At 38.2% G+C, this 26,084-nt stretch overlaps 1 protein-coding gene across 1 annotated transcript; it reads right to left on the reverse strand.

Moving 5' to 3' along the window:
* Nucleotides 1-484: 484 nt before the first annotated feature.
* Nucleotides 485-6,822, reverse strand: LOC133725293 (NADP-dependent malic enzyme). Its single transcript, XM_062152500.1, has 20 exons — nt 6,466-6,822; nt 5,886-6,142; nt 4,482-4,602; nt 4,290-4,364; nt 4,045-4,196; nt 3,838-3,943; nt 3,642-3,707; nt 3,422-3,517; nt 3,249-3,320; nt 3,057-3,140; nt 2,872-2,970; nt 2,575-2,622; nt 2,409-2,462; nt 2,221-2,319; nt 1,979-2,068; nt 1,658-1,735; nt 1,482-1,556; nt 1,271-1,361; nt 956-1,084; nt 485-865 (listed from the first exon to the last, which is right to left on the reverse strand). The coding sequence occupies exons 1-20, from the start codon at nt 6,493-6,495 to the stop codon at nt 777-779; spliced, it is 1,911 nt and encodes a 636-aa protein (XP_062008484.1). The 5' UTR covers nt 6,496-6,822; the 3' UTR covers nt 485-776.
* Nucleotides 6,823-26,084: the final 19,262 nt, after the last annotated feature.

Consider the following 26,084-nt stretch of genomic DNA (forward strand, 5'->3'; position numbering starts at 1 on the left):
AAATTCAAGACTTTTCCCCGACGCTTATACTTACGAATCTTTTTCCCCTCCTGTTCATCTGGGGCTTTAATTCTATTCTTGCTTCCCTTGGGACGACCAATCTTCTTCTTCTTTGGTGAAACCAAGAGCTTGCCATTCTTATGTTGCAGGATCAAAGAAACATTTTCCTCAACCGCAAGCATCGAATCAGGAAAAGCCAAATATTTTTTCCCAAATCGATCCACCTTATGTTGCCAACATTATAATCCAAAGTCGACCATGCAACTTGCTGAGGCATGATAGACACTGAACATCAAAAAGCTTGTATGCGACAGAATCTGCATCACAGGCTTTGCCAAATGTTGCTGCAAGTTGAGTTTGTGGCAATGCTCTCCATATAAAATATATATATATTTTTTCAGTTTTCTTCTGGGAGTTCTCAACCTATTCTTAATGCGTACACGTCTTTGTTTGTGAGGAACTTCTAAGCAAGAAGTAGATGGTGTAACAAACGTAACTTGAGGTTTATTTCATGTAAAATTTGAGAGTTCATAACATTTCCAAACTATATTTGACCCCTAACCCAACAACTACCTGCACCCGTCCTACTTCTCATCTACTATATAAGCTACATTATAGAAGTGAGAAGGGAACCAAAAATAATTGAAGATTAAAAAACAAAAACAAAAAAGATAAAATGACTGATTCGTTTGGACTCTAGTGAACCTGGGTACAACCAACAAAACGAAAGAAACTTCAAATAACTTTCTAGATCCTGGAAAGGAGCTTCAAAGATTTCACCGGAAACTTCGGTAGTTTGGGCTGTACATACAGCTTTCAGCATACTGGAACAGATCCTTTGGCTGGGGGAGGCGTGTAGCCAAACCTACAAAACCCAATTTTATAACATTACCATTTAAGCTTATTCAGTTCTATAAAAGCTTGTGAAGGCCTAGCCAGTGAAAAAAAGACTAACCAAGTTCATATGATTTAGCAGCTACTTTAGCAGCAATATGTGCTGAAATCTCTCTGATGTTTGTAAATGGAGGGTATATAAGTCCCTTGTCAAAATCTTCCTGGGATACCTGTGAAGCCAAAGCTTCCGCTGTTCCAAAGAACAAACATGGCATAAGATGCCAAGTGTTATTATAAATACAAGAACCTCTTTTTTAGTTGAATCTATTAAATACTGACTAAAATAGAACTCTCTAGTCTCTACTGGTATCTATAATTTTAAAAATATATTACATAACAAAGATTAATGATGCAAGTTATGTTCTTGTGCACTTACAGGCTGCCAGAAGCATGTCATCATGAACACGAATGGTACCAGACATCAATAAACCGAGACCAAATCCAGGGAAGATGTAGGCATTATTCGACTGAAGAAAACAAGAAAATTAGTTGCCAACATGGTCCGAAAGGTATTTCTGACCAAAAAACTAGATCATGTTGTAACAAATGTCAATTCAGGACATTATCAAACTATCAACAGTTAATACCTGGCCAGGAGTGTAAACCTTTCCCTCGTATTCAACTGGTGGGAATGGGCTTCCACTACAGTAAATGGCACGACCCTGAATAAAATATCAGAGGCATATGAACCATGAAAGAAAACAAATCACTCTAACCATCAAGTATGCACTGAGTGATACAATTTTAAACAATGTATCATTACCTGTGTCCATGTATATGCTTCTTCAGCAGTACACTCAGATTGTGATGTTGGGTTGGAGAGAGCAAGAATAATGGGTCTCTATTAGAAGTTCATAAGAAAATATAGTCAGCTCTCTTCTAGAGATGCAAATTCTCAATTATTATTAGAGTAAAGGTCAACAATGGTGACAATGTATTGACGCTGACAAGCTTAGGATATCAAAAGCTTTAAGCCACAACAAAAATTGTTTGAAATGCAGACATTTTACATCATGTATGGATGCTGTTCATGCTCATAGAACAACCCAAAAACACACACACACACACATAGGGAATAGTATACCTCATTGTTGGTGGCCATAGCCTCAACCACTTCTTTAGTAAATGTTCTTCCTACTCCTGACGTTCCAATCAACACCGTTGGCTTGATTGCCTGAATATGAAGGACAAGAACTTTTAGTGACCCAAAAAAGTCTGTTCTAAAGTGTTTTTCTGTCTATGCGTGTGTGGAGGAAAGGGTGAGAAAGAGGACAGAAGAAGAAGAAGAAGAAGTGAGAGGGGGGGAGAAGAGAGAGAGATTCACACATTAACAGCTTCTGCAAGTGTCTTGATTGGTTCATGTTCATGAGCCCAAGGCTTCTTAAAATGTTGGAGTGATTCCAACCGGGAACTGACAATCAATCCCTGCAAATGAATTTCTTAACAAATGAAAACTGATGGAAAGAAACTACAGTCTACATCAGACAGAAAAGAATTAGATCAGCTCTCACTACCTTCGAGTCCACAAGCCAAACCTTCTTGCGAGTTTCTTCCAGTGGGGCATTTGTCTGCAATGAATACAGAGCACTTTCTAAATGTGTCCAATTTATTCTGATACCACTCTTTGTTTAAAGAAGTTTTTTGTTCTACAAAGTAAAGAAACAAAGAGGAGATCATGACCTGCTTAGATATTTCAAGGGCTATGAGCTCCGCTATGCCAGTGCCAGCCTGGAACCATGAAACAACAAATAAACACAACAAAATAGAGTAGTAGCATAAGGGACATCAGTTATGGTCATTGGACAGGTGAGGGAACTCCCATAGAGAAATGATAGAGGAGGGTTTTGGATGATGGAACCACTAAATTTTTCACACTATCAACTTACCCCTTAACAATGTATATCAATAAGAATTCACAGAGTTATTCCTTATGACTTAAGTAGTGAAAGTACAGGCTGCAACCTAAGATGTCCTCACCTCTCCAGCACCAAGGAATAAAAATGTGTGATCAGCCAAGGATCCCCCTACTAACTTCAAAGATGACAAGAGTCCTGCAAGGACCACAGATGCTGTCCCCTGGAATAAATTCAATAATATTAGAGATAAGCTTCTCTAAATTACTTTACTTCAGATATCATTATTGAAAATCCTCGACAACTTACCTGAATATCATCATTAAAAACAAGATGAGTTGCACCATACTTCGAAAGAAGATCAAAAGCATTGTGGTTTGCAAAGTCCTCAAACTACAGAGCAAGAGAAACCGAATTAGGAATGCCAATTAAAAGATGTATTTGTAAAGTTCAATAACAATGCCAAATAATTGAAGGCTGACATTTTTCATCACCAAATACCTGAACAAGAACTTTCTCTCCATAATTCTGCTTCACAGCAGTCATGAATTCTTGAAGGAGTTCTGCGTATTCCTAAAGAAAGAAGATAAAACCTACTTAAGTAAGACAACAAACAACATAACTCATCTCAAATGACTTGAACACCAAACAAGTAAAGGAAACATATCATAGACCTGCCCAGTTGCCCTCTTTTGCCTGAGCCCTATGTAGAACTCATCATCCAACAGCTTCTCATTGTTTGTACCCACATCAATGGTTACAGGCAAGCACTGAACAAATTGAAAAAAAATGACAATATGGTCAGTAAGTATAGGTAACAAACATAACTGATGTGAATGCTGGTGTGTTGCTGTTAGTTTGCTGTGCTTTAACATTGATCATGTTGATACTTACAGCAGATGGACGAACTCCTCCAAGTGCCGTATATAGAGAAAGTTTGCCAACAGGTATACCCATCCCCTGAAATCATAACATATATCGATATCAATTGACTACTTGGTGAGGAAAAAATGCAGTGTTTCACATTGATAGTCAGGTATCTCATATTGGTTATCAAAAAAAGTTGACAAAAAATTTTCATATTAATTACATGGCAGCCAAGATCCCCCAGCCCTAGGATACGCTCTCCATCAGTGACAACAATGACTTGAATATTCTTCTCTGGCCAGTTCCGCAACACTTCAAGAATCTTTCCCCTTAAAGATGCCAAGAAGGAAATAGCAATCAGCTTCAACACAATTTGGAATTGGCTAAAAATATATATATATATATATATATGAATTGCAGTCAAACGTACTTTTCTTTCAAACTTATGAATAGACCCTGGGGACGCTGGAAGATGCTTCCATATTTCTGGCAAGCTTCACCGACAGTTGGAGTATAAACAACTGGGAGTAATTCCTCAACATGCTCAATAAGAAGCTTGTAGAATAGCTTCTGGTTTCTTTCCTGAAAGCATGATTGAATAGAAATAGAGTGTAAACCTCATTGTTTCAATAGTGAAAGATGGAGTAAAACAAAAAATATTTCAATTATGGTTACCTGAAGATCCATCATGGCTATATACTTCTGCAGGGGAACTTGATACTGGCGGATGGCGTTTATCATTTTCTTCACCTGTTGAGTAGATTAGCAGCAAAAGTGTAACCATGTAAGTGGTTACCATTATCATGTAAAAATATAAAGAGGAAAAGTGGTGCAATTTTCAGAGCAAGTATAAGCGGATCAAAAGACCTGAAGTTCTTGAGAAATAACAACTGGGGGAAGAAGACCACGCATGTAGTGGGCATCTCTCTCCTTTTCAGAGAAGGCAAGACCTTTGTTGTGGTGTGGATCTCGTATCAAATTATAACCACTGACACACACCAAAAAGAAAAAGTAATAAGTACAAAAGGTGCCAATAATACATCATCACAAAGAGAATTTCTATCCTTTTTTTTTTATTCAATTTCAACAAGAGTACCAACTCAGACAAACCAGTAAACTGAACTGACCAAAAAGGAAATATAAGTCCAGAGATCAGTACATTAGAATATCACAGCAACTTGACAGAGTAGATATTTATGGTAGCTAGTCTTCATTCTTCTACAAAAAATAAATAAATAAAAAAGCCACAGTATCTAGTCTTCATAAAGTGTGCTCAGGCATCTAATATCTATTCGTCCCAAGAATTGATCGCAAGCAAATGTAAATCAGCCAAAATGGAGTATATCATAGTGAACAAAATAAACATGTCATCATTTTCGCCAGCAAATTATTCTACATTTTCATACTAACTATTGTGGAGCTTTTGCATTAGACTCTTTTCTATGGTTGCATCTTAAGATTCTTCATGAACTTCAGTTCTACGAGTAGTATTACTTTGTTATACAGATGCCTAGTCTGATCAACAGATTTTACCTCAACATATATCTGCATGAACCAAAAAGTAATCTACTGAATTAACTACCCAGTTATTTTCCTTGCATACACTTATATCTTCAATGACAAATACCAATTCTCAATCCAGGATATACTAAACAAAAGTACAAAAACCCAGGACCAAATTTAACAACAAAAGCAACAAGACAATATTTGAGACGGTCCAAAACAAAAGAGTTATACACTCAAACAATATTGCACGAGAACTATACTTGTAACTTCAATAGCAGTTACAAGTAAAAGTGACTATTTTGAGGGACTATTTTGAGGTAACTTCTCATGCATGTGTCTATTGGATAGTTATAATAACTACATAAGAACATATAATGCATACAGTTTTAATCAGACTTGCTCATCTAAATGACAGTTTTTGAGGGACTATGAAGAACAAGTCCATCTGACGGCTGAGAATAACTTCACAATTTTAAGTTATTGAAATTTCAGCATTTAAATTTAATACATGTGGCTGAGATTCACTTGTCCATCATAGTCCCTTAGGTGAGCAAGTCTGATAATACATATATATGTCTAGATAATTCAGCAACCAGCCTACAATATCTTCCATCTCACTTTAAAAGAAAAATTAATTAATTATGTGACTTCCACAAAAATAAAAAGGGAAAACAACATAGATGTCATCGAAATTAGAATTGCAAGAACAACGATATTACAAGAGACAATATTATATTAGTAAAGCAAATTACTCTTTGCTCAGACCTTGCAACAGACACACTCCAGGGCGTGACAGGTTGGTCCTCGCTGGCAGTATCCTCACCATACACGTCTTTGTCCCCACCATGGACGGTAGATTTCAGCTCAACAACTTCTTTTGCTGCGTTCTCCATCACTATGCTGCCGTTTCGTTCGCCTTTCCTGGCGGCGTTCGTCCCTACAGCCACCACTTTCAGCGAAGCCGACCGCCTCTTCTGCCCCTGAGAGAACGGGCTACAATTCCCAGAAATGCCCCCGTTGCTCTGTACAAAAACCAATAATAATTATAAAAAAAAAATAAAAAATAAAAAAAGAGAGACATGGCCATTCCATTACAAATAATCTGCCATAAAAATAAAGATGAAAACTATATGTAAATGGAGGAGACGCAGAAATGGAAATCTGATTCACCGAATTCGAATTGCTCTATACCAAACAATTGGCAATCAGAAACCCAGAAAGACTCGAGATTTCAATGTGGGAAACCAGATGACATATAAATTGAAAAAGCAATCTGTTTTGATTTTGTTTGTGAAGTGGGTGCGTCTGAAATTGTGATCTGAGAAAAGGGTTTGGTATATATTACCAGGAAGCAGCTTCTATTCAGCGAGATCATGGTGACTGATTTGTGAAAGGGAGAGTCTTTCGCTTCTGCTCAGTACAACTCTCTCTCTCTCTCTCTCTCTCTGCAGAGAGACAGATAGATATGGAAAGAGAGAGAGATAGAGATAGAGAGAGAGAGTGAAGGAGATATGGAGGAGAGACTGACTGAGTCGTGTTTCGGTTTTTAAGAAGCTCCCCTTGATTTTCTCCTCTCAGTCTCTCTCTCTCTACCTGAAAGCTGTGAATCCACACACAGATAGAGATCAGAGAGAAATGAAAGCAGGCGGACTCAAAAAAAGGTTGAGTCTTTCCTTCCTCTCTGTGTTGTGTACACAATTCTATGCAACAGAATTTGTCCCAGATTACTTATATACCCTTTCACTATCTGTTTTTTCTTTAATTTATTTGGGCATAATTGACAGAGAAACCATCATATGTGGCGCCGGCCCACGGTAATGCCGGGGCCCTGGTTATCATTTGGATGTGATCCTTATGATGGAATGGAAAACTAGCCATGTTCACAATTTCGGTTTCGATAGAAACATCGGTGATCTGAATTTACGGAAATTTCAGGTCATTGTTGAAATATTAGTGCATAGAAATTAGTTCCGAATATATTTTAGATATCGTATGAAAAGTAAAATTACGCAAATTTTTCAACAAAATTTTTAATCATTTGGATGAAATAGAAACCTTTGATAATTTGACATTGATAGGGCACTGTTGGAGCATTAAGGGCAGGATTGCAAATGACAGGACATGTGCCGATGGAGGCGAAAAGGTTTTAGGATGGTGAAAGGAGGAAGGGTTATGGTGTGGTGAGGCTCATTATAAGATGCATGGGGTGTTCTACATGGGACATTGACATAGCTGTAGGGTTTGGAATTCTACCTTTCTTTGATATAACCTTTGGGATTTGTCTTCACTGTAAACATCACATAAAACTCTCAATCAGTTGGATTTGAGGGCTGGAAATGCACATAGGTAATGGCTTAGCCTTCTCTTTCAGAAGTCTTTTGTATAATAAGAAACTTGCCGAGATTGTTGGGAGAATCCCACCCTCTTGTTTTCCTTTGTCTTCATGTTGAATTCTTTTATATGCATTTCCTCTCTCTGTATTACTTTGTGCATGGTGTAGTTTGGTTGGTTTCCTTGTCTTGTTTAGGTCCTACTCAACTTGACATCATCCTTCATAGTTGTACCTTGTTTTATTAATGCACTTGAGATTTCAATTCTAGCTAGCTAGAGATTTGCTTGTCCAAAGGATTAAACAACTTGAATATATTTGAAAAGGAAATAAAAGAAGTGTTTTATTATGCACTTGAGATTTCAATTCTAGCTAGCTAGAGATTTGCTTGTCCAAAGGGTTATACTACTTGAATATATTTGAAAAGGAAATAAAAGAAGTTAATATGAGGATTTCAAATTGTTCAATGTGAATTTATATTTGAGTAGATTCATATTTTGAATCATAGGTCTTCAGTAATCATTATGGGTATTTTTGAATACATTCAATGTATATTCTTTATGAAAATAAATCTATTCTTTCAAATTATTTGATTCAAACGGTAGCAGTGAAGACAAATGGATAATTATTGAATGGATATGACATAATAGAATGCTTGCTTACTGTAAATGTGTTGAAAATGAAAAATCTCCGATCCAAGTTCATTTTTTCGGGAATATAAGTGCTACTCAAGGCAGATTCGGAGAGTTAGGGTTGTGTTTAGAATAAATTTAGTTGTTAGTTTTCTTTGCATTTTTCTTTTTGGATTTTAGTTTTTTGCATCTTCTTTTTAGATGTTAGTCTGACTATTTGTGTAGTCAGTTGAGCAAGGAATGTAATGCGTGATCTTTGGATCCCCTAGATTGACCTTGTACGGTCGTATGATTTTTTGATCACAGGAATATATATTCCTTTCCCCTAAAAAAAAAAGTAGGTCTTATCTATAAAAGTAAAAGAGTTTACTATTTTCTTTAGGCATAGATTACAGATTCTAGAAGAATAATCTTATTCTTTTAAGATTTGATATTTAATTCATCCATTTTTATTCCAAATAAATAATCATGTCACAAGTTTAAACGTGCAATGTAGTCAAATATATACCATTTCATGCTTTACCTTAAATGACATGGAAATGTGAATGTAGCAGTATGTCTGAGATTTAAACCTTGCAATCGAAAATTAAGCAATTATACCTTAAAGAAAAAATTTAATGGATTTCGCAAAATCTTAATTGTGTCTTAAACTAGAAGCAATTGGATTATGAGTAGGTAGGCAGGCCGAGTTATGTGTAGGTGGGAGGGAATGGCATGAGCATGTGGATACATAATAAGTTTGGGGTTCAAAATATTTCAAGACACAAAATAATGAGCCATCGTTGTCTTAATTAATGGTTGTCCTCTCTTTTTTTTTAATAGGGTTGATTTTATTAATAATCAAGTAATGATAAACATGTCAGAGTATAACAGAACTTACATAAGAAATTTTGGGACAAACCGGATAAACATATCTAAGCCATAATTAAACTCATTAAAAATCTAAGAGACGCTCGCTGAACAGCAAGTCTAACCTAAGCAAGAATAATCTTGCCCTCTAAGGAAAAAAATATTCATCTAGTCTAATCTGCCAAGCACGCAATTGTGGTATAAACATCAATTAGAAACGTCTTAGAAAAACATATAGAAATTACCCCTACTACAAAGGCTCGCGTCCAGAATGTCTTATCTTGTTGAAACCCTAAACATGTACCTTCTCCTTCCCCTTGGGGTCGGAGTTAGTACCTGCCTTAGGCTCTTCAGCATCCAACAACCTCGGCAACAGGTTGGTCCTCTTGCTTTCCAGCTCACCATTTTGAGACTTAGGTTTGTTCCAACGACCCTTACGTCGACCCTTCTTCTTCGGAGTCTTCCCAACAATAACGGGGACCTCCACAAGTTCACCAAGATGAAATTCATGAGGTATCATTGCCAAGGTAGGTTTGTGCCGCTTCTCCATAGTCCATTCACCATGGCTGAATTTTCGCACCCCCAAAATTCTTGGGTAAATAGTAATATCAGGCCCATGTGCCACCTCAGAAGCTGGCCCACCAACATTCTTGATGAGCTTTTTGCAAGCGCATAATTTAACCCTGAAATATCGTTAGTAGTATAAGCAAATAGGGATCGTTCTATTGCGGGGATTGAGGGTACACCTGTCATTTTCAAACAATTAAACAATTAAAATTAAAATAAAGTATAATAATCACAAAGATATTCACAAATATAAACATTATACACAAAAAGGGGGGGTTTTGATTTTGGTTTTTCCGAAAATAAACTAAGTCAACAAAACAATTAAAATGCAAAAACATAAACATAAAGATGGAATGAGAGAACAAAGATCAAAACCGAAAACTATAATTAAAATTGATTCAAACCCTAATATTGTTCATCAAAGTCATGCAAGAGGAGTTGATCATGTGAAACGTTAAAAGCAAACAATTTCCCATATTTTACTTTTCAATGCTAATTAATCTAAGTGAAAGCACCAAGACTAATCCTATCAAACATGCATTCAAGCCCTAGAAAGCTAGTCAATCATGACATGTTCAACGCAATAAACACCTAGAAAGGCTATCAACTCAAGTGTGCAACTTAGTATGAAAAAGTCCACCTAATTGCAATTCTCTTTGATTAAATCCGATTTTTGCACAAAACCTTTACTACTTATCGATTTAAGAACACAAAACCAAAAAGTTGATTCATGTTCTTAAATTCGTAGCACCAATCATATAAAAACCCTAAAAGTTTCGAACCATTTAAGATTCAAATACAAAAGATATCTATCATGCAAATTTAATCAAACACTCACACAAAAGCAACAATGAATCGCAATATAAGAATCTGAAAATTTCAATTAATCATAAAAATTCCAGAAATAATAACTTGTTCAAACAAATATGTCAACTAGTTCATAACCAACGAAATTCAAAACAAGGTTTACAAAGGAGAATCGGATTACACCGTGGATGAAGATGAGATGGATGATTCACGTTGTGGTTTCTTGAAACTCGAAAGCAAGCTTCAAGGATGGGGATGAATGGTGATGCTCACGGCTTCTTCTTCTTCCTTTGGCCTTGCTTGAACTCGTGGAGATGACTAGAGGATGGAGAAAAGACATCAAAAGCTCACGGCAAAGGGAAGTGTTTTCTGATTTTCTAAAGTTAAACGCAAAGGAGGGGAACCCTAGACGTTGAGAATGAGAGAGTATATATAGGGAATGAATTCCTTGCTCTCCAAGCCGTGTAATTCTCTAGGGCTTCTCACGGCAATTACTTGATAACTCCACATAATTTCCTCCAATGCTAGCTTGCCACATAAGCCCTATGATGTGGTCCAACCAATCACAAAATTCTCTAAAATATCTCCCTAAATATTCTTGCCGAAATTCCTTGATAATATTCTGATTTTCTCTCTTTTATTTCGGCCAAAATATATATAGGAATGAATCTAGTCACCTTTTGGGAGCTTTTTGTGTTCAACACATATTCTCTTTCCTTTAAAATCTCCCTAAGAAATCTCCACCGTAATCTTTTATTTTCTTCTTGATTTTCACGCCAACTTTCTCTCCTCCCCTTGGTATTTCACGGCAAACATCTCTAGGGTTGCATCTTGCGTCACAAACCCTAATTGCATGGGCTTTATGGGCTTTTGATCCATTTTGCCGAAAATCCAATAAGTCTTGAGAGTTCTTGGGCCTTGTTGCTTCAACTTCAAGCCTTTATACATTCCAACGCCATAACACTTCATTTCTTCATTTCTTTTTCATGGTTGCGTTGGAAACTTGCTTGGTAAGCTCTCCTCCCCTTTCGCAGGGTTTCCTGGTTGGAGCAGGAAAACTTCTTTTCTTCATTTCTGCTCATTTATGTGGTCCATTGTTTCTCATTTTTGCTCCCCTTGACGTTCGCAAGCTCCTCTTTCCATTTGTGAGTTCATTTCCACTTTTTAGCTCTGAGGTCCTGAAAATAGAAACTAGTAAGAAAAATAGAAACTTTCCTAAAATGAAAAATGACAACTTTCCTAAACTGAAAATGGGAAACTTTCTAAAAATGAAAAATAGAAACTACCAAAAAAAATGGAAACTTACTAAAAATGATAAATAGAAACTAAAAAAATAGAAACTTTCCCAATCAAAGAATGGAAACTTTCCAAAACAAGGATTTTTCAAGGAAATGGCGCAGAAAAATGTAGAGAAATGCAGTTAAAACGTCGCATTAAAATGCTCCTATCAATTCTCATCCACCAGCCCATCCAACTCACCACCCAAGTCCACAGTCAGTCCCCCAGGCCCAGCACCTTCAAGGCCACTGTCACCCGGCCCAGCAAAAAATCCTATTTTCAAAATAGGGTTTCCTGCCGAGAAATTCGAATCGGCCGCACACTTCACCCCAAAACCTGAAGATGCCTACCCAGCAACCCTAGCCTCCTCCGTCCAGAACTCTGAAACCAGAACCACAACTGACCGCACCTCAGACTGACCGGGCGACCCATCTCCGGACGCGTCAACCGCCACCAACACTGCTGCCAACGTTGGAGCAGTGCTCCCCGACGCCGCAGCCGTCAACACGTTGTCACAGCTAACCAGGCTATGGTCAAAAAAGCCACAGCCCTGACAAATGCCATGGCATTTCTCGTACCTCAGCTCCAAGTCCATCGCCACTTCGGCTGAAAACGAGTACGTATGTCGAGCTCATACACGGCGGTGTACATCGTGCACAACCCGGATCCTTTGCACGAGATCTTTCTTCTGTAACGCAGCTTGGTCATACCTTACAAAGCGCCCCAAGGCATTCCTGAGCAAGGTCAGGGCACGAGCATTGCTCATAGCCATGCGCAACCCTTTCACCGCCACACAAACCTCCATTGAATTCAGCGGAACCTCCGCCAGATCCTGGATGCCATCATAATCTGCCAAGAGAAGCATCGAATTGTTAAAGAACCACGGTCCTCCGTTTAGGACGTGATCCTTCATCTCCTGCTCCTTGAATTGGAAAACAAGGATCCCTCATTCCTCTTTACGAATCAGAACTCGTTCTTTCAAACCCTAGATGCCGAAAATCGCCGCGGAGAACGACGGAAGCAACACCCGTTTCTGAGAGAGCAAGTGGCCACATACATAGAAAAAAGGATCTTGGATTGCATCCTTGGCCCCAACTAGATGCACGATAGTCTCCTCCGCCTCCATCAAATCAGAGCTCGATCAATTTCCCCGCTAGAGAAAAAAAAAAACCCTAACAGAGAGAAAAGGTCGACGTTTTTCTTTTTTGTAATTATGGTTGTCCTCTCTTAGTAGTTGTATATTATATTTGTAGTATTATTCAAAACGTAATGATTTCCTCTTGATGTTTCCAAACTAGTCACTTGCATTTTCTATATATTTATCTACGGTTTAGTTATATAGGAATGTTTAAGTCAAAGAAGCAACTATGAATCTCATTTAACCACTGTGTTTGAATCAAGTTTCTTTTCCAACAGGTAATAAATCTCAGGGAAATTTCTAGCTCAACATATTTGAGTATTAATTTGTTTTATGTGCACTGTCAAATTAACATCCAAAATCAGATTTGTAGTTTCCTTCGATGAACAAAATCTGATAAATAATGCTAGTTGCGTGTACATTCTATATCCATAAATTATTTCATCCAAAAGGGAATAACATTTCCCCCTTGTTCAAACAAAAAAAAAACAATCCTATCTAATTTGAATAAGCTAGCTACTGTAATTGCTTATGTATTGTGAAATTAATTGGCAATGTTTTTTTTTAGTCAAGCCCCGGGGGCGAAATAATATATTCATCACAAGCCAGAATAGATCATTACATACCCTTCCGCTATCATTTAAGGACATAGACAGACAAGAAGATAGTGGTAATACCCACAGTGGTACATAGAAATAAACCTACTCATTATACATTCAGATACGTAGAAGTAGCGGGAATCCTCCATTAGTACTACGTCAGAGGCGCTAGAGATCTACATTTCCAATACAAGGAAAATTATTGTAATTTGACAAAAAAACTAAAAACATAAGGTTGGGCCAAGGGCATAAACCCTATCCCAAATTAACAATGGACTGGGCAGAACCCGAGCCCAACAATTTGAGGCCCAGCAGGGTAGTCACCAAAGGATTCGCTGCAGGCCCATCATTTTGGTTCAGGCCAGACCACCGTCTCCTCCTATCACCCGGTCGTACGTCACAGTCCGGCCGAGATTTCGTCCAACCCACGTCGCCGCCCCGCTTCTCCACGATTAGCACCGCCACACAATCTCATTTCGGCGATCCAAACAGTCCCGAGCCACGCCGCCGCAACCTGCATCACCATGGAAAAATCCATCCCCGATCTAGGCCTCGCAACTCCACACCGCCATCGATCGAGATCCATGGCACCGTCGATCCAAGAAACCCATCAGCGGGGATCAATTGTCGACCTCGTACAACACGACCTCCACCTTCGCCACCATTCCAGCCAAACCATCTAACAAAACCCGAGAAAATCCCTTTGATAGAGTCCCATGGGCTGTAGATCTCCCGTTCCCCACCAACCCCATGACGGCGGCGAGGACGGAGGCCAGTCCGGACGTCCGGGCGCCGCCGGACGAGAACAAATTTGCAGAACAGAGTAAGCCGCCTTAGGGTTTCCTTAGGTGAGAGGAGGAAACTTCTCAAATTAATTGGCGATGTAATCAACAACAAGCCCTCTCTAAGTAGAGCTCATAATTTCAACACGATGCGATAGTACAACTTAAAATTCACACAAAATCATATGGGTAAATTTACATGCTTATAAAAACGGATAAATTATGTTTTAATAATAAAAAGAAGATTAATAAAAGGGTGGATCTCAAGAAAACCCGACTTCGAACTCGCAAATAAGAAATAACCAGCTTGACCCATTTAAATTACTGAACTGGTCGCGCGTGTTTGGTAATCTGCATATACAACAGTTAAAAATCAATGAATTTCAAGTGTTTATATCGTTATACTTCTAAAATAAGTCATAAATAAAACGCCCTAGTGATGGTTCTTGTGAATTTGTAGGTTAAATAGGTCAACCAAACAGAAATAGGTTGGTTTGAATACAACAAGATAAAAAAAAAAAAAAGATACGACATGTTTATTAAACTAGTTTAACAAGTTGGGTCGGTAACGTGTTTACTATATGAGTTAAGTTTTATTTGAACTTCCTGATACATAATTGATTCGGATTTGGATTTGCACATTCTTATCTGTTCAATACTTGAAAGTGATATGAGTTTAATACGATATGACTCATTAACAACCATACGTCCACATAATTTGGAATTTGTGATCATGCAATATTTGTTTAGGAGTCATTTCAGTTTTTTCAATCCTTCAATGATTTGGATTTTGGAAGTAAAGGATATATTTACAAAAGTTGAGGGTTTCCATTTGAGTAAGCATGTAAAACATGTTGGAAACATTGGTGGGTATTCCACCACAACACTTACCAAAACCAAGCATGTCAAACGTGTCGCTATAAAGTGATTTGCATTACACAAATAATTATTAATGTAATAGTGAGATTTGAATAAATTTAGAGAAGTGTAATCCACACTCCCTATTTTACAATCCACACTTATTTTATTTTATTTTTTTGGTTGAAATTCTTATAAAAATATAAGATTTAAGTTACTAAAAAAGAAAATGAAGAGTGTGGATTTCACTATCCTAAATTTAAGCTTCCGTTTGAGTTTGCAATAGAACTTGTTAATTGCATTTCCTTTTCACTGGTGATGCACCTATCAATTAGCTTTAATGAAAGGTACAGCATATTCAAGTTGTGGCACATTTACAAGCTGAGGAGAGAAAAGTGAGCATGACTTCAACTGCTTATATCGGTCTTAAATCTAGCTGGGGAGTGATGAATTGATGTCTAGTGCTAATCAATATTTGGATTGTCAAATGTCACTTTCAAACAAGAATTGAATGAACCAGAATTATTTTTTTTGTTTTTTTTTTGTGTGTGTGTGTGTGTTTGAATGCAGTTGCCAAGGGGTAATGAAAGAAAAACCTATGTCTATTTTTGACACCCTCCTTTTGGATTGATCGTGGTATTCTAAAGGCTTCTTATATCCAAGAATTAATCCACTGATGGGAACCCGAACGGCTAACAAAGCTAGCATTGCAGTCCCTCTTTTGGTCACGTTTATAATTAAACAACTACAATAAACTAACACATTGTTCGAACATAAGACGTGGGGATTCCACATCTTGAAAACGTTTCTATAGAGGGACTCAGTACATATTGAACTACATGCAGTTGTTAAAGAAAAATCAAACTAATTAGTAATTACAAAAAAAAAAATTAAGTAAAGGTTCTCGCTCCATTGCAACATAAAAAGAGAGAGAATGTTTTGTTGTTGAATATTTTGATATTGAAAATGGAGAGACAACCAATATCCTTTTTGTAGTAAGTTTTGAATTGGAATAAACAATTCTAAGGACTTATTTTGTCAATTCAAATAGAATCGTCCTTCAAAGAACAGTCATTGAGCTTATTTACATGAATTGATGAAGACCCTTTTCGGGCAAGGCAACGTCAATAAGAATCACCTAATATAAAAACTGGGTCAAGGCCCCTAAGAATAAGAGATGAAGATCGATACAAGGATACAAATCGATCACCAATCACTATCGTGTTATTGAAGGCTTAGCAAACCCAAACCATACATTGGTAGCACTAACTAGCTGGATAGCACGCATTGTATAGACTTGACCCAGTTGTTTAGCTAGATGAAAAACTTGGCCACCCCTTAATTAGTTGCCAAGGTTGGCGGTCAACTCAATGGAATTAGAGCTCATTGTTGTTGTTGCCAGTTAATTGTGATAGATAAGTAGTAGCAGTAGTTGGCCGATGAAGTTGGGTATGACATTATGATCTCATCATCCATCTTGAAGTTGCTTCAAAAATAACGCTTTCCATTGTGCATTGTATTGTATTGAAAAAGGTTTAAAGGCCGGATCATCTAAATTGATCGGTGGCATCTGGTGGAGGCTGCATTTGGTTGCTTATGGGTTAAAACCCTTGACCACTCATCTTCATTGGAGAAGGCGTTTTAAAGTGTCTAAACTAAATTAATCATTTTCATATCGATTTTCTCTGTGTTGCATCTACTTGTTTATAACTTATCTCTTTTCTTTAGCTACTGCAAATTAATTTACGCCATGTTTAGTTTTGAAACATACATACCATCCTATATATGTGTATATCAGACTATCAGTATATATTTGTAAAATTTTTGATGCGGGCAGTGTCATTCACTCGACCTAAAATGATGAAGTTAGTGAAAGAACCCTGTGAGAAAGAATGGAAAGAAGTCAGTTTAACATGAATTTGGTAGGATTGAATTGACCATATAAATCACCTCAAAGTCATGTTTGACTTTGCGTGTAATGGATGATATGGTCAAAGAAGTGGAGGTAGGTGAACCGCGTCGGCTCGCTCCCAAAAAGAAAGACCAAGTGATGATGAGTCTGGGACTCACCCGGTACAAACAGAGGGCGGCAGTCAGATGTCAGAAGGTAGGTATATTCTGCGCCACTAATTCAAACTCAACCGACCTCTACTCGTTTCTCTGCAGCTATTCTGCTATTCATATAGGGTAAAATCTTCATATGATACTTGAACAATCACTAAATGCACATTTTGATATCTATAAATTTTTAGGGGGTCTAGTGGTATATGTATTATATTTTTATTAGTCATTTTAATACTTCCGTCAATTATTCCGTTAAAATATGGGTAAAATCGTAAAACACTTATTTTTTATGTTTCTTTTATAACTGTTTGATTAAACTAAATTAAACTAGGTTAAAAAAAAAAAAAGACTTAGAATTGAATTTAGTGAATATCTAGATTTACCTACCATCTCCATTGATTATCCTATTAATTGTTCGAGAAAAAAGTTATCTCACTAGTTGACCCAAATTAATATATATATTAAATTTTTATAAAAAAAAAGAAACTAAACAAAACCAAAAGTACTTAAATTAATTGCCCCAAGTATCCAAGAACAGTGAAGAACAAATTGGGTATTAATATATTAAATTCTATAATTTCTAAATATGAATGAAATACTATTTTACCCTTGCTATTTTACTCACATGAGTGTCACATGACCGCCACATAAGCATTTTTAACGGAATAATGGACGGAGATACTATAAGGGCTAACGGAGGGATACTACAAGCACCACTGGACTCCCTGAAAATTTGTAGGTACCAAAAAGTGCATTTCTTGATAATTTGGGTACTATATGAGGATTTTACCTATTCATATACTAATGATCAGAATTTTCAAAAAAGAGATATCATAGATATTTTAAAACAATATAAATTTTTTTAAAAGACTTAATTTATTGAATTTATATATAAATATACATGAATGTCAATTTCATCTACATTTAGGCCTCGTTTGGTTGCCGGAAAGAAAATTGGTTCCTTGGTTTTGTGTTTGAATTGAGCTAGCCTTCTTGATTCGGCTAGAATGTTGAATTCAATTACAGAAATTCATTGTTTTTTTTGAGGTAGGGCCAAACGGCTGCCCTTAAGCCATAACCATTAATGAAACCATAGAATACACGGGGGGGGGGGGATTCATTGTTAGTGTGCCACAAATTTGGTCTTGTTTTATACATGCAAATTTGGTCTATCTGCCGCATTTCTTTAGAATACTAGGAATTCGATTCAGAGTGGAGGCTATCGCAATCGAAATCGGAATCTTGAGTTTGGGTATTCTCGAGAGTCATCAGGACTTCATCGGCGTTGATCTCGATGTAATCCATATATAACCGACGAGGATCGATTTTGGGAAACACTAGAGGATTTGGGAATCGATTTTTAATCCATCATTCCAAAATTCTTGTTGGTGACTCCACAAGCCATAGCTTGCAATAAACAAAAAAAATTCTGAGTTTTTGCAATTTTTAATTTCCCAGAATCTGAAACACCAAACCGTAACTTAAAACCCACAAAGAAACAAAACCTAGATTTGCTGGTTTGTTTTGCATTATTTAGGCTTCTGGGTTTGTCCAGGAACTAGTCACTTTTGTTTGGTTTTGAAGCGTATGCATTGTGTGCAAAAGAGATACATTAGAGAGGGGAAGAAGAGAAATGAGAAGTTTTTGATTGATGAAGGTGAAGAGGGCAGAGGAATGTGAGAGGAAGGTGAAGAGAGAGAATGAGCAAAGAGTTGAGATTCATTGTGAAGGCCTGGGAAGCAACAGTGCGTAAAACACATACTGAAGGAAAGAAAAGGGCCAACCCTTTTTTGAGAGAGAGAGAGAGAGATAATCAAATGTGTTATCACAATTTTCTGAAAATTTTATTTTGGAATTTTGGAATTTTGCCTGCCATGTGGGCCCCACCAGTGCCAAGTTGGCATGCCACATCAGCTACTTAACGGCTCCATTTAACGAAATCATAACAGAATGATCTATTGGATTAGAAATGATAGCGTGAGGGTGTTTTTGATGCAATTGAAAGTCCAAGGACTGAATTGATTTGGACCCAAACCACAAGGTACTAAACAATATTTAGCCCATATTTAAAAGTGTCTTGGATAATTTGATAATAACAACTATTAAAATAATATTTAGAGTAGGTAATTAATGTGAAATTAATGTAAAGAAAGTATGAGGGAAAATGAATCTCATGGAGTGTGGGAGGATCTATTTTCTAGGGGTGGCAATTTGGGCCGAAGCAACCGAAGCAACCGAAATTCGAACCGGCCCTAACCGATTTGGGTCGAAAACTCGGCCTGCCGACTTTCGGTACGGCCCAACCGTACCGTATGTATTCCTTCGGCTTGGCTACGGTATGCCATATACCATACCTTCGGTATACCGTACCGACCGAATATAATGTATACATACTGAAAAGCATACTATATGTACAAAATTGTGTAAGAGGCAGGGTTCGAACCCACATCCTCCTCCACAAAGACTCGGTCCCGACCACTGAAGCACAAGTTGCTCTTGATATCTTATACTACAACTTTTATATTTATTAGATAGTTAGTTTTATTGTCAAATTAAAGACCAACACCTCAAACCCTAATACCCTATCACTTAGTCGACGTCTCAACCTCAGCCTCATTTCTCTTTTCTTCGCGTTGCTCGACCTAAACCCGCCTCCCTCCCCAAAAATCACCGATTCCAGATTCCGACCCCTAAAATCATCATAACCATGAACAAATCTATTGCAAAAGCTCATGTCCCAAATCCCCAGCCTTATTTCTCCACAATTTCAACAGATTCACCTATGTAGTTTAAAAATCCCCAAACCATCGAAACCTTAATTCTGGAAAAGTGTTGTTTCCTTCACCGAAAGGTAATCTCTACCCCTATTCTATGTTCTTGTTCAATTTTTATTGTCGATTACTTGATTTTGATCAAAAGAAACACGAAGGTCAAGAAGGTTAACCTCACCGTCCTCCAGTGATCCTATCCGGCAAGGTGCAGAAGCTGAGGAGGAGGAAAGAGAAGGTAGAGGGGGACCGATGATTGTAATCCGTCCACAGTTGCTCGATAAAGCATTTGTCTGGATTAAAGCTTGATGCTTTAGGTACTTTCTGGGCGATATCTATTTTTTTCTGATGAAATCATTTTGTTGTGGTTATTTGATATTATGAATATGTGATATGTGTTAGATCGTTGTGTTTTTGTATCGATCTTACTCGATGCTCTGTTTTTTCCGTTCAAAAATTGCTTTATCAATGTTTAGAGTTACTTGTGTGCACAGATTATGTATGAGATGGTTTCCGAGTATGTAACTATTTTGCAGACCTACTTACTACTTGCTTACTTTGCTTGGTAACTGTGATTTGGATTTTGGGAATAGGTGATTTTTGAGTTTCTTATGAAATTGGTTGGAGCTTACATTTAGGAGCATACGTTGGAGCTTACGTTTAGGAGCATACGTTGGAGCTTTTATTTCAAACGCCGGTGAGAGACTAAGAGTACTTGAGTTGCATGGTAATGAACTGGTAATGTTTTGCTAATGATTAATTGTTTGTTTGTTTGTTTGTTTTCATGTTTGTATAGATGGCATCTTCTTCTAGTAGCTTGAGTACCCCTTCAATCTGCAGTAACATTAATCAACCCTCTACCACCACTGCAACTGAGAATCCAAACCCAAATACAAACCCTGACCTAATCATCATCCCTGAAATAGACAAGTCAGACCCAACCATTCCTACTGACGAAGGGCAGGACAATGCTTTGCCTGCTAGCTAGGGCAGGTTGGAAAAGAAAGAAAACAACTAGGGTGGTGAAAACGGGTAAAAATGCAAAGCCAGCTGTAGGAAGAAGCAAAACTTGGGAGTGTTTCACTAGGCCGAAACTGAGTGATGGGAATGAGGATCGAGAATTTGCACAGTGCAACTTCTGCCAAGAAATTGTACCTGCCTGCAGCAGTACAAATGGGACTTCTTCGATGTGGTCCCATGCCAAGAAGTGCAAAACTTGCCCTCTTTATGAGCCACCACCACAAACAAAGGGTCAGACCATTCTTAGTAAGGATAATGTGAGTGGGGGGGGGGTTACTTATCATAAATTCAGCCAACCTAGATGCGATTTAAAGTGTGTTAGAATGATCATCATGGATGAACTTCCTTTCATGCATGTTGAAGGGGAAGGGTTTAAGGAGTTTGTTTTTGAGTTGCAGCCTCAGTGGACAAGGATGAACAGAAAAAGTGTTGCTAGAGGAGTGTGGGATTTGTATCAAACTGAGAAAGCGAAGCTTATGAGTGAGTTTGCTGCTCGCTCAACAAGAGTGAGCATAACTACTGATACTTGGACGAGTATTCAGAACATAAACTACATGGTGGTCACTGCCCACTTTCTGGACAGTGACTGGATCATTCATAAAAGAATAATCAATTTTTGTTCAATCATTAGCCATAAAGGGGAAGACATAGGGAGGGTTTTGGAGCAGTGTCTTCGAGAATGGGGTATTAACAATGTCTTTACAATAACAGTGGACAATGCATCTGCAAATGATGCCGCTGTTATGTATATGAAGAGAAGACTTAGAAATAAAAACACTTTAAACTTTGATGGTGACTTTTTACACCTTACGTGTGCTTGTCACATCATAAATCTGATTGTGAGAGATGGAAGCGCTGAGATAGAGGATGGGATAGAGGCTATTTGGCATTGTGTGAAGTTTATTAGGTCTTCTTCAAGCAGACTTGATAAAGTTAGGGTTTTTCAGTGCTTGAACAGTTGAGCAAGACTGCAAATGTTCCCCTTGATGTTATAACAAGGTGGAACAGCACATACTTAATGTTGGATGCAGCATTAAAGTATGAAAAAGTCTTTGAAAGGATGGCTGATGAAGATGACGCTTTTAAGAAGTACTTCGACGAGAAGGATGCCAAAACCAAGAAGAAAAGGGCAGGTCCTCCTTCATCACAAGATTGGAGGAATACACAGGCTTTTGTGCATTTTCTAGGAAAGTTTTACGAGGCAACGATGAAGTTGAGTGCTTGGAAGAAAGTGACAGCACATCTGCTGTTCCATGAGTTAATAGGGTTGCAAACTGAGATTGATAGGGCTATGAATGATGAATCAGATCTTATTCTGCAAAGGGTGGCTTGTGGGATGAAAGCTAAGTTCGACAAGTATTGGGGTTCATTTGAACAAATGAACAAGGTCATCGTCATAGCCAATGTGTTAGATCCTATGTGGAAGCTGCAATACCAAAAAAAGGCATTCGCCAAAGTCGGTTCCTCACCGAAAAGAGTTGCAGCAATAACCATTGAGTTGAAGGGTATTTTGATGAGGATGTATGATGAATATAGGTGCTGTGAAGCTGCCTCTTCACAAACCACACCGTTAGATGGAATTTAGCCGATGGATGGGGTTGAGTTTGATGGAATTGATGGTGGACAAGCTGAAATATTAGCTGATTTAATGCAAGAAAGAATGGATGAACAAAATGAAATGATATCAAATGAGGTTGACAAATACTTGAGTGATAGATATGTTCATCCAATGGCAAAGGGTTTTGAAGTGGCAACTTGGTGGAAAGTAAATGCATCTGCCTATCCGATACTTTCCAAGCTTGCAAAGGATGTATTTGCCATCCCTTGCAGCACCGTTGCAAGTGAAAATGCCTTTAGTTTGGGAAAAAGGGTAGTAGATCCTTATAGGAGTTCCCTAACACCTAAAATGGTGGAGTGTTTGGTCTGCTCAAGTGATTGGCTGAGGGCTACACAAACTAACTTCTACAAGGAACCAACTGTGAGTGAGCTGGAGATGTATCGAGAGCTTGAAGCAATGGAAAGAGGTATAAATTAAAGAATCTGCTCTTAAATTTTCTCTTTGACATAGTTTTCTTAAACTTTTACTAACTATGATTTTTGTTGTTTTAATCTGTAGAAACTGCTGGACTAAGATTGGATGAACCAAGCTCTTCTACGACCACTGCTGCAACATAAAGAAGCTAATAAGTTTAGTTTTCCACCGGCTGCTGCATTGATGTTGGTATGCATTCAGTTTTATAACTTACTCCTTCAATTTATATTCATTAAGTTTTGTTTAAATTGAGTTTTCTAGGCTGCTGCATCAAGTTTCCAATACAAAGTATGTAATATAAATGTTCTGAAACTTTGTAGCAGCAGCAAAGTAATGGAGAAGATGAGGTGATGGCTGATCGGAAGATTAAAGCAATATACTATGTTGTTACAACTATTTTTTAGTGTTATTTTGTAATGGGACAATGTGTATTATTTAAGTTATATGTAACTGAGATTGAGTAGTTGTAATATTTAACTTAGAACTTCTGATGCTGCATGTTGTTTTGGATGAGTTGCAGGTTTATTGTTTGTTATAGACTTGTGGTATTTCAGATTTCAAGTTGTAATATTTAACTTAGGAGTTACAACTGCTGCTGCTGCATTTTGTTTTGGACTTTTGGATGAGTTGCAGCTTTGTAGTTTGTTATAGACTGGTGATATTTCAGATTTCAGTTCATATACTTTGATGGTGACTTTTTACTGAATGATTAATGTTTGGATGATTGGGTCAGTAATGGGCTGCTGGAGCAGTAAACTGAAACTCATACATAGGCTGGAAGTGTGTTGCAAAAGGCCAAAAACCTAAATGGCCCTTGTAAAACCCACAAAGTTAGATGGGCCAATTAGTTCGGTAGAAGCCCATTACCAAAGCAAACCAACCGAATACTCGGTATACCGAAAAATCGGTTTGGGCCTTGCTCGGCCCGGTATCCGTTAGGAATTTGAGCTTACCGACCCACTTCGGTTCGGCAGCGGTTTGGCCCATTTATGCTCGGTTTTGGGCCGAATCCAGCCCTACTATTTTCTCCCCTATTTTCCCTTCATGCAAGAAAGTTGTTCCTTTCCTTGGGTGTGCCAAACACAGGAAATTACCAACTTTCCTTTCCCAACTTTTCCATTCAATAAACCAAACAAGGCCTTAGAACTCAAGGTGGTCAAAAAGTTACTACCGCGCTGATATACAAAGGTACAATAATCAGACCAAGATATATGACATATATAGTACGAATTTATAGTGATAAACATGATAGTCGTAGATTTTTTTGGAGCTGCTCACTGTTTCATCTATAAGGGGATAATAAGGATGACTCAACTGAATGTCTGGTCATGTATTTCTTCATATTAATTATATCTATAAGCGTCATAGCCAAATTGATTGTTGCTTTCATGAATTTATTTGAGGTCACACTGCGCTCTGTGCCTAAACTGATAGAGTTAAAACTCAAGGTAACTGAAGCAACATCAGATAAGGTATTTTGATCATCAGTTGCACCTCTAGTCCTTCTCCCATAAACAATCTTCCCTTGAGCACCATGACCAGCTAGAATCTTCATCTTGGGTGGCAAGATCAAAATTACTTTCATAGGTAAATTGGTTCAATCCTTCACCAATAGAAGATTGTTCATATTCATAACTTTCACCTCCACCACCTTTTATGCTTCCACCACCACCATCATCATCAAAACTATCTGGAGTTGCTGTACCACCCAACACATCATCATTATCTGAATTATCTCCTGGAATTTTAACAACTTCTTCAGATAAGATATTCTCTACATTAATTACTCCTCATCTGGATTCCCCTCAAGGGTATATATTATTCCTCACCCATATTTGCCTTGAGGGGAGTTCTCCTCATCCAAATTCGCCTTGAGGAGATTTCTCCTCATACAAATTACTTTCTATCTAGATTCGTCTATAGGGGATTTTTTTCTCACCCATAAATTTTTTTTTTTTTTGAATAAAGGGCTGGTGCGGCTGCCCTCAAGCCTTGATTAATGAAACCGTCGAATACAAGGGGGGGGGGACATTGAGCCTAAACCCCTAATTACAATAGGCACCTAGAGTACATCCTGAAATAATATCATGAGTCTCTACTAAACAATTGTATTCAAATACGCACCAACTAGCAAAGAACGCGCTCCAGACGGTTTTATTTGCTTCCCAGCGGTGACACAACGGAAATATAACTCGATCTGCAACTCGAATACAGCATAGTATAATATTCATTCTCACAGCTTTCCCATCATGTGCCACTGGAAAAAACATCCAATGACAGCAAGTTTCACCCTGCCAGTAGGAGGTAGCGACCATTTGACAAAACAAGGAACTCGCCGCCTACCCAAAGCAGACAAGGCACTTTGAGTGCACACACAGGCACAAAACCCGACTAACCCTACACAACTAACGTAGGGACTTATTACTTGCAAGAAGCGCAAACGAATTAAACAACATAAATAAATAACAACTTTAAAGTAAAAAACAGCTAGGGTATGGCCCAAAAATTGAGCCCAAACCCAAGCCCAGGTAGCAAGGAAAACACAGCCCACATGCAGGGCCCAGTCCAATTCTTGTACAGCCTCCACTGGCCACCCACAATCCTTGCCGCGCCACGACCTGCAATGGGGTGCCACCGTCAGCGTGCCGCCAAGCCGGTTGGCCCATGACAGTTGCTCCATCGTCGGCATTCCACCAATCTGATCGCTCCACTGCTAGCACACCACAACCCGCGCCTCACCGATCCAGGAATCCATAACCAGATCGGATCTACTATACCAAGCAACATCCCAGATCGGATCCAGAAGTCCACCGGCGACCCGCGACATCTCACTCAGCCTCCATCCCCGCCGACAAGAATCGAACCACCACCTGCCCGCAACTGCCATTCCTCCACCACCTCTGCCAGTCCAGATCGAACCCAACCGAATAAGACTCCCACAGACGGAGACAACCTGTCCGTCGACAACGCCCAGAGGGCGCGCCGCCGGACGGAGAAGAGACGATTTTTCTGAAAACTTAGAGCGCGTACAGCGCGTTCCCTTTGGTATAACTTTGCTTTAAGAGGATTTGGCTGAGGCAAAATCCGCCTTCAGATGTTTCACTTCGAGGCATTTTTTCTAAACTGATTAATTTGCCTCTATAAGCTATTTTTAAAATTTGACACCACACATAACCTCCATATTTCATAATGTATATTTCTCTGTGATTAACTGAGTAATTTTTTTATTTTTTGTTTCTCT

The sequence above is a fragment of the Rosa rugosa genome, chromosome 1 (assembly GCF_958449725.1).
Source record: "Rosa rugosa chromosome 1, drRosRugo1.1, whole genome shotgun sequence".
NCBI classification, from domain to species: domain Eukaryota; kingdom Viridiplantae; phylum Streptophyta; class Magnoliopsida; order Rosales; family Rosaceae; genus Rosa; species Rosa rugosa.